The following is an 8,271-nucleotide window of genomic DNA, read 5'->3' on the forward strand; positions in this document are numbered from 1 at the left end:
AATTCATGGCTTTCCATTCAAATATAGATTTATACGGTACCACCCACGCAAAGTTTAAATTATAATTATTATTCATTATTAAAGATTAAAGTATTATTATTATATTATTTATTATTGTTCAAGTCTACATCTATTAGTTTAAGTGATGAATCATGCACAAGGTCCAGTCTCTGCTCCTCACCAGTCTTCTGGGTCTGATCCATCCAAACTCACCACTTCCAATGCATTACTGACAGTGGCAACAGTAGCAACTGCAGTCATTGCTTTAGCTCCTTCCAATATTCCCATACTAATGAGCCCTCTTTTAGCATGAGGATTCTGAATCACTTGAAGTTCCCTACCATTAACACCAAAGCCGGCTGGTTGAACATGAACCCTCCTATGGAGACCAATCATTATCCTGTTTGGGCCTCTATTAGACCTGCAGACACTGCATATAATGGACAAAAGGTAAAATATTACAGTATACATTCAATAGCTTACATTATCAGTAGGAAGAGTACTATACATATAACAATAGCAACTAGTACAATCAGTATCAGTAGAAGCAGTATCAACATATTGGGGTGACTTTTTCCTGGATCAGGGATAGTCGTTGTAGTAGGAGGAACATTAGAAGTTGTAATTGCATATGAAGCAGTAGTAGTAGAGCTAGAAACAGTATTAGTACCTATTATAAACACATTTGACATTGCTGGATTGATAGTGCAAGGAGAGCTTTAGGAGTTACTTGTGCAGCTAGCAAATGAATTTGAAATGCTGCTACATTGATAGCCTCCATCATAAAGGGGACAAATGTTATTATTGCAGTCTATAGTTGGAGTCAATGAACTCAAAAAACAATCATCTTTTGCTGTATAAGAAGACAGAATGTGCTATTTCTGTATTATACTTTTTCTTACCAGCACAAATCCCATTAGTAACTATGCTACCTGAAGGACAATTACAATCAGCATCTGTAAAAACATTAATACAAGATCCTCCAGTACAATCATAAACTGATGATTCACATGTAGTAGCATCTAGTAGAAGTTGTATTGATGTAATCACAGGCACATCAGGTTTACTCACTGGATGTCATACTTGATACCATAAGCTTGTATCCTCCAGTACAGGAATATTGTGTTGATCCATTTATAAGTGAGAGCTTATTGACTTTATCCAAGCGACTACTGCACATGTATGTAACTAATAATGATAATAAGTTGCTGTCTGAGACAATAAAAGGCTTACCATTGGAACTACTGCTGTCAATACTATTCCCATTGTTGTTGTTGTTGTTGTTATTAGTATTATTATTATTATTATTATTATCATCATCATCATCATTATTACTTGTTGAGTTATCTATATAAAAAAGAAATAAGTTAAAAAGTACATAGACTGAACTCCTCACCAATGCATCTCTCATCTCCTTTGAATAGACCAGCAGGACAAGCCCCACATGTCACACCAGACAATGGACTCACATTATCAGTGCAGGAGACTCCATCATAACATGAACAATCATCACATCCATTAGCATCAGACTGGCAATACTCACCATCCCACACTACACACCAATTTAAATAGAATTAGTCATTGATATTATACTGTTACCATCTGTTGAGCAATCACATGGTAAGAGTATCGTTGATGAAGTTAGATCCTTGATATGTTCATCTGAACAGCTACCACCATTGAGACAGTAACATAATTGAACCTACAGCAAATACAATGTCAAACAACACTAGTATTTAATATAGTTCACTGGCTTACTTTTACTTCTAATATGGAGGCTGCATGGCTTGAGTCTGTAGCTATAAAAGTAACAGAGAAATTGGTTGTATTACTGGGTCCCCATTCAAAAGAATACTCCCATTTCTCTACTGTAGTACCATTGACTGAACCAGTACTTAATTTGTTCAATTGTCCAACATGATCAGAGTTTGTGATGTTTGCTAGTACAACAGTGAAGGAGCCAGTGTCTGTGACACTGAAATTATAACTTAGTTTGGCTCCAGAAGCAGCTACGAAGCTAGCAACTGGATCACCAGTAATATTTGGAGGAAAATTAGCTGAAAAGATTAATAATTATTGTAAAGCAACCAAAAAATGCTTACTCAGTTTTGCCAGATCTGCAATGTTTAAACTATGAACCCGTAAACTAGTGAGGCCTAGTGAGATTGATCCTGTCAGCACTGCATCATATGTACAAGCTGTGTCATAACCACACTGTACAAGAGCTTCTTGACCTGCACTAGAAATAGCATTTGAGACCATGACTGGAACAAAGTTTTGAATTGGAGTTGGATTAGGATCAATGAAGTATGAATCAGAATCTGATTCAACTCTCCCTACATGAGATAAATCAAATATTTGTACTAAAAACTGTCTTACAATCTTCAGCGAAGTAATATACATTATTGTCATGAGTAGGATTCACAATACGTCCATTCTTCCTCACTAAATCAACATTTGGATTCCCATTATAATAACCAAGCAAAGAAAATGTATTTGACTTGTATTTGGTAGGTACAGACACTCTGAAATGCAGTACACCTGATGTTATGCTCAGACTGGCCCATATGTCACAGGCAAATGCTATTAGCAATGTATCTGTGGTTTCTCTTGATATCACAAAAGTCTTGTCAGGATAAAGGAAAGAACCAACATTGTAAAGAGCTGAAGTAATGTTTCTCCCTTGATTGTAGTAAGTTCTGATTCCTCCACTTGTTGCCTGCAAGTATACAGACAAGGCATCATATGAATATCATTATCTAAAAACTAACGTTAAATTCAATTGTATGTGCTCCATTACGAAAGGCAATTGAAGTAAACTGTGTGGCATTAGCATTGGCTACACTAGAGAGTCCAGTATCAGTAACTAATGATGTCCTTCCTTGAATAATTAATGACCTATCTCTTAGTTTTAAGAGATAAAATTCACCAAGATTATTAAAAGTGTAGTTTGTACCATCAAATGTCATCATATGTGGATCACCATAACCCCAGCCTATTAATAGTAACAATGTTAAATCACAGATAAGTGTTTTTTCTTCAGTACCCCAGCTTGATGGAGTGTATCCAGTACAATCATTAGGTGGTCTTCTTGCATAATAAAGTGAACAGAGGCCTACTCCATTAGAGCAGCAGATACTACGAAAGTATTCATCAGATCCAGTATCAGTGACATTGGCAGCATTCTCATGGTAGACTATCATGTTAGTCCCATATTGATCTGTTGATTGAGCTGTCTTTAATGCACCCCATCCTGTAGAGCTGAGAGAGAGAGGGAGAGAGAGAGAGATCATTACAATAAGGATACTGATCATTGGTACCATTTATCACATTAATTAACATACTACTGATGATCAAAATTAATTTGGTGGAAATTTTTTGCACCTGCCAATAAAGGACCTGATGTCTATATTGCGCCAATTGTCAAGTCTAATTAACATGCAGTCATTTTTCATTGTATTCTAAAGACCACGTTACAGCAACAATGCTTCTTACTCTGTTGAATAGCAGCATCTTTGTGTTGCATTAGTAGATGATGGAAACTTGTAATTGTAACAGTTTAATCCAGTTTTGATCTCTCTCCACATCCCGTCCAGTTGAGCCTGCTGTCCTGAGCAAGGACAAGGAGGCAGACCCTGTGCCTGTGAAGCTAAAACGTCATTACTTCCATACTTAGCAATATCTTCATAATAATAATTGCTACATTCTTGATACTTGGTTTGATTGGAGCTAGAAAAACCAGGTGAGCTTAACTGGTAGACAATAGAATAAAATTCTGAGTCAGGCATATTGATACAGACTATTTCCTTAAAATTACTGACATTGTAATTATTGTACTGAGACCCTCCTCCAGTATTTGTGCCTATATAAATTTATGTAATAGAATTAATATAATTATAATTATACCAATTATTGCATTTTTCATGTATCCATACCACTGGAGATCATTACATCTGTATGTGAAGAGTGCATAAGATCTGACGTGATCTGTGATTATAATGGCTTGATAACTGTTCACCTTTTGATGGCACAATAAACCAATTGAAATAATCATCAAATTGCTACATGTCCCTCACCTTATTAGCAAATGATTGAATGTCACTGTTCAGTTGTCCAAGAAAGCTAGCACCATGAGGAAAAGGATGAACATTCCTCCATTGTGCCACCATCAACCAATATCCATTGTAACTTGTTCCAGTCAATTTATGAACGATATCAGAGACAGTCCTCATCAAAGGTGAGCTATTGATGTCATCATGAACCTCATAGCAGACACTGCCAGTACTTCTAATGTCAGAGTCACTCCAGTAAGGTGCTACGATAAAGCCATTCTCTACATTAGTCAAGTTAGTTGGGAATGGTGAAGCATCTCCGCATTTTATTGGCTTCTCAAATGAAATGACACCATTAGCAGACACCTATGATAATAATAATTTGTGCATTGTATTCCATTTAGATTGATAATAATGGATAATGTTTGCATAGTGTATGCAATTGATAATAATTTTAAATTTTCTTTAATTGTCACTCACATAAGCTTTATGCTGGACACTGCTACCAATAGGGAAACCAGTTGGTATACGAATAGTATGAGAGCTGCTCCTTAGCTTCCTCTCCAAACACTTACTGCTGACTCCTGCAGTAGACCCCAGGGTAGCATAAGTTGTGTAAGGTCCTTCTCCAATCATTGATCCATTGACTATGAACAGTGAATAATTATTAATGATATAATGGAGGGAATGAGGCTCACTTGGAGCTGGTAAAAGGAGCCAAAGTATTGCAATGAAAAGGGAGAGGGAGGTCTTGCAGTTAATCTTCATCTTGGTCTTTGAGGAAAATATAAAATTTCTCGACTTTGCATTCAAATTTAAATGGTCAATCGATAAATTTTAAAATAATAGGCGTGGCTCATTCAGACATTCACACTTGTAGGTAAACAAAATGGCGGGGAGAAAAATTGGACAAAAAGTGGTCGATTGGGCCAAGATAACTGACGTTGTGTCTGCTGAGACTAAAGTTCCTATCCTAGCCTTGAAGGGAAGGTTTGAAGCCAGACAGGCGAGACTAAATTCTTACCCAGACCACCTCCAACCCATTGACTGGTCTCATTACAAGGACGCCATTAAGAAACCAGGCCTGGTTGATGACTTTCAAAAGCAATACTCCGCCCTCAAAGTCCCTTATCCTCCGGATACCTTCTCCGAGGAATTAACTAAGAAATTGGAAAGGATTGAGAAGAGGTCTCTGGAGGCCATTAAGAATGCGAAAGAGACTTCAGAGCAGCTCACGAAAGAACTTGAAGCCATCAAAGCTCAAAAGCCGCTCGAAGAAATGACCGTTGATGAATACCTTGCGGACAAACCTGAGCTGAAGAAAAAGATCGATGAAGACACGTATAATTACAACTGGTACCTACCAAAGCCGTAGTAATATGACGACAATAAACATAATAAACAATTAAACATTAGACTGAGTTGTTGTTAGGCTGATATTAATAAAAAGAGTATTGTCATTGAATTAGTCAATTATACTAGTAAGGTGGTGTCACAGTATTCTTGGGGTCCATTTTCAGAAGATTATAATTCTGTCTGTCTCCATAAGTGCATGAATAATTAATGAGCTGTTTCTAGTTATTAATTTTCTTAATTAACCAGCCCCTCCCCCAGCACATGGTCATCATGTCTTCCAAGAGAGGGAAGAGAGCTGCTATTGAAATAACTCCGTCTCCTTCTAAAGTGAGCAAAGGCTCAACCAACGAGTCTGTATCAGCTGCTAAGAAGAAAGAAGTTACCGCCAATGGATCACTGACCAATGGTACTACAACACCCACTAACGGAAGCCATTTTGACACTTGGTGCATGAAAATCAATTGGAATTTGCAGGGTCACTCATTCGCCAAAATAAAACTCAATATTTTGAACCTTTATGCACATGCTTCAAAATTAGGCCAAAATTGTACATGATTTTGAGTGAAATTTTGCCAAAATTGAAAAGTAGAAAATTTTCGATTTTTATGACATTTCTTAATGCATATACAACATGTACTTATGTTGCGTAAAAAGTTTGAACTGAATTAAAATTAGATTTTTAGTTGCTGGTACATAACCTGCCCTAAACCCACAATAGGTATTGATAAAGTAGGTGGAGCAGTGAAGAGGATATTTGATACACTGGAGTATGGCCCCGCCCCCGAGTCACCTGCCGTAGTCAATGCATGGCTGGACGATCATGGGCGGAGCTTTGGTCACTTTATTAACGGGACCTGGGTGAAACCTCCTGGCAGGAAACTGTATGACTCATTCAACCCAGCAAATGGAGAGAAAATAGCATCAACTATACAAGGTATGATTTAATTATTATTAATTAACTATCATTAATTGATTATAATTATTATTAATTATTAATCCAGGGACTCAGGAAGATGTAGACGTTGCTGTGAAAGCTGCCAGAGATGCTTACAATCAATGGAGTGCATTACCGTGTCATGTAAGGGCCAGGCACATGTACTCTATAGCGAGGCATGTACAGAAGCACGCCCGACTCCTCTCGGTCCTCGAGAGTATGGATAATGGTAAATCCATCAGGGAGAGCAGGGACTGTGATATACCACTAGTGGCCCGACACTTCTACCATCATGCTGGTAAGGGAGGGAGGAAGAGTTGGAGTCATTATTATAAATATGTCTTTAAAGGTTGGGCTCAGCTAATGGAGGATGAGATGAAAGGTTGGACTTCACTTGGTGTAGTGGCAGCCATTGTACCTTGGAACTTTCCACTGATGCTGCTAGCTTGGAAAGTAAATAATAATAATAATAATAATTATTATTATTATTATTATTAATACATAGGTGTGTCCTGCCCTAGCTATGGGTAATACAGTGGTACTGAAACCCGCTTCCTATACCAGACTGACTGCCCTCATGCTAGCCGAGATATGCACCGAGGCCGGACTCCCCCCGGGGGTTTTTAATGTAGTGACAGGACCCGGATCATTCGGATCAATGCTGGCCACTCATCCTGACGTTGATAAGGTTGGGTTTACTGGCTCAACTCAAGTAAGTACCGGAAGTGAACTGTAGGATAAGTTGAAGTGTTGAAATTTGACAAAGTTAACCTGAAGGAGTTTTGGTGGTGTTGACCATATGCAGGTGCTGCTGTTACAGAGACGTATCAAATTGAAATTGGTGACTAAAGCTTTGGCAAATTGACCTTAATTCACCAAAACTTTACTCCACCAATCAAGCTCTCTAGCTACCTGTACACATATACAGTGTATTGTCTTAGTAGATTTGCAATATTTCTCTTTCATTTCAAGGTTGGCCAGATATTGCGACGAGCTACAGCTGGTACTGGAATCAAACTGAGCCTTGAGTTAGGAGGGAAGAGTCCGTTCGTGGTGTATAACACTGCTGATATTGATGCAGCTGTAGAGGGAGTGGTGGACGCCATCTTCTTCAATCAAGGACAAGTGAGAACTTATTATTATTATACATGAATACATAAATAAGAAATATATGAATATGAGAGATGATTGTAATTATACTGCATGAATTATCACTGACTTTATAAGCGTTTACCAATCACTCCTTAGATCAATACTAAACACATGTACAGTACATGACTACGTATATATACATTGTTCCATGTCTTGTAGGTGTGCAGTGCTGGTTCCAGGCTCCTAGTCCAGGAGGATGTTGCTGATAAGATGGTGACTAAGATAAAGGAGAGGATGAGTCACCTGAGGTTAGGGGACTCACTGGATAAGTGTATTGATATGGGACCAATAGTGGATGAGTCACAGAGGAAGAGCATTGAGGACTTTGTACTGAAAGCAAAGGAAGAAGGGGCTGAAGTAATAAATAATAATAACAATAATAATAATAATAATAATAATAATAATAATAATAATAATAATAATAATAATAATAATCAAGAAGATGTACGGGCAATATGTAAGAGAACTGGGTGAGTATGCTGATGAGGGGAAGACATGGAAGTGGCTAAGTAAATGTGATCTTAAGCCAGAGACTGAAGCTCTAATCTGTGCAGCTCAAGAGCAAGCCATTAGAACGAACTATATTAAGTGTAATATTGATAAGTCGGCTGCCTCACCATTGTGTAGATTGTGTCATGAAAAAGGAGAGAGTATTGGTCATGTAGTGAGTGAATGCAAGAAGTTAGCTCAGTTGGAATACAAGAAGAGACATGACAATGTAGCTAGGTATATCCATTGGGAGTTGCTGGGTCGTTTTTCTATTGAGAGAAGTAAGAG

At 37.8% G+C, this 8,271-nt stretch overlaps 3 protein-coding genes and 1 long non-coding RNA gene across 4 annotated transcripts; 2 read left to right on the forward strand and 2 right to left on the reverse strand.

Annotated features, from left to right (window-relative positions):
- Positions 1–53: 53 nt before the first annotated feature.
- On the reverse strand, positions 54–4,856 carry LOC100638056 (mucin-like protein). The gene is made up of 18 exons (XM_003389285.3): positions 4,751–4,856; positions 4,533–4,699; positions 4,077–4,418; positions 3,907–4,018; positions 3,496–3,862; positions 3,047–3,261; positions 2,772–2,995; positions 2,380–2,719; positions 2,103–2,336; positions 1,759–2,057; positions 1,600–1,702; positions 1,397–1,552; positions 1,234–1,347; positions 1,072–1,188; positions 903–1,022; positions 731–853; positions 484–670; positions 54–430 (listed from the first exon to the last, which is right to left on the reverse strand). The coding sequence occupies exons 1-18, from the start codon at positions 4,818–4,820 to the stop codon at positions 178–180; spliced, it is 3,543 nt and encodes a 1,180-aa protein (XP_003389333.1). The 5' UTR covers positions 4,821–4,856; the 3' UTR covers positions 54–177.
- A 48-nt stretch (positions 4,857–4,904) lies between these two features.
- Positions 4,905–5,537, forward strand: LOC100637050 (ATP synthase subunit d, mitochondrial-like). The gene has a single exon (XM_003389277.3). The coding sequence runs from the start codon at positions 4,942–4,944 to the stop codon at positions 5,425–5,427; it is 486 nt and encodes a 161-aa protein (XP_003389325.1). The 5' UTR covers positions 4,905–4,941; the 3' UTR covers positions 5,428–5,537.
- Positions 5,538–5,630: 93 nt separating this feature from the next.
- LOC100638181 (aldehyde dehydrogenase family 16 member A1-like) lies at positions 5,631–8,265 on the forward strand. The gene is made up of 7 exons (XM_020001189.1): positions 5,631–5,814; positions 6,127–6,342; positions 6,410–6,640; positions 6,692–6,795; positions 6,848–7,054; positions 7,315–7,467; positions 7,654–8,265. The coding sequence occupies exons 1-7, from the start codon at positions 5,670–5,672 to the stop codon at positions 7,966–7,968; spliced, it is 1,371 nt and encodes a 456-aa protein (XP_019856748.1). The 5' UTR covers positions 5,631–5,669; the 3' UTR covers positions 7,969–8,265.
- Positions 7,559–7,849, reverse strand: LOC109585200 (uncharacterized). The gene is made up of 2 exons (XR_002186377.1): positions 7,757–7,849; positions 7,559–7,711 (listed from the first exon to the last, which is right to left on the reverse strand). It is a non-coding gene; the product is annotated as an uncharacterized LOC109585200 (long non-coding RNA).
- Positions 8,266–8,271: the final 6 nt, after the last annotated feature.

This window comes from Amphimedon queenslandica, unplaced genomic scaffold (genome assembly GCF_000090795.2).
Source record: "Amphimedon queenslandica unplaced genomic scaffold, v1.1 AMPQUscaffold_13104, whole genome shotgun sequence".
Lineage (NCBI taxonomy): Eukaryota > Metazoa > Porifera > Demospongiae > Haplosclerida > Niphatidae > Amphimedon > Amphimedon queenslandica.

Bases quoted from the DNA above. Each gene is read 5' to 3' on its own strand.
- LOC100638181 (XM_020001189.1), top strand. From the start codon at position 5,670: ATGGTCATCATGTCTTCCAAGAGAGGGAAGAGAGCTGCTATTGAAATA. The intron at 5,815-6,126 runs GTACTACAACAC...AACCCACAATAG, and splicing joins CAATGGATCACTGACCAATG to GTATTGATAAAGTAGGTGGA. The intron at 6,343-6,409 runs GTATGATTTAAT...TTATTAATCCAG, and splicing joins AATAGCATCAACTATACAAG to GGACTCAGGAAGATGTAGAC.
- LOC100638056 (XM_003389285.3), bottom strand. From the start codon at position 4,820: ATGAAGATTAACTGCAAGACCTCCCTCTCCCTTTTCATTGCAATACTT. The intron at 4,700-4,750 runs GTGAGCCTCATT...CACTGTTCATAG, and splicing joins GCTCCTTTTACCAGCTCCAA to TCAATGGATCAATGATTGGA. The intron at 4,419-4,532 runs GTGAGTGACAAT...TTATTATCATAG, and splicing joins GTGTCCAGCATAAAGCTTAT to GTGTCTGCTAATGGTGTCAT.
- LOC100637050 (XM_003389277.3), top strand. From the start codon at position 4,942: ATGGCGGGGAGAAAAATTGGACAAAAAGTGGTCGATTGGGCCAAGATA.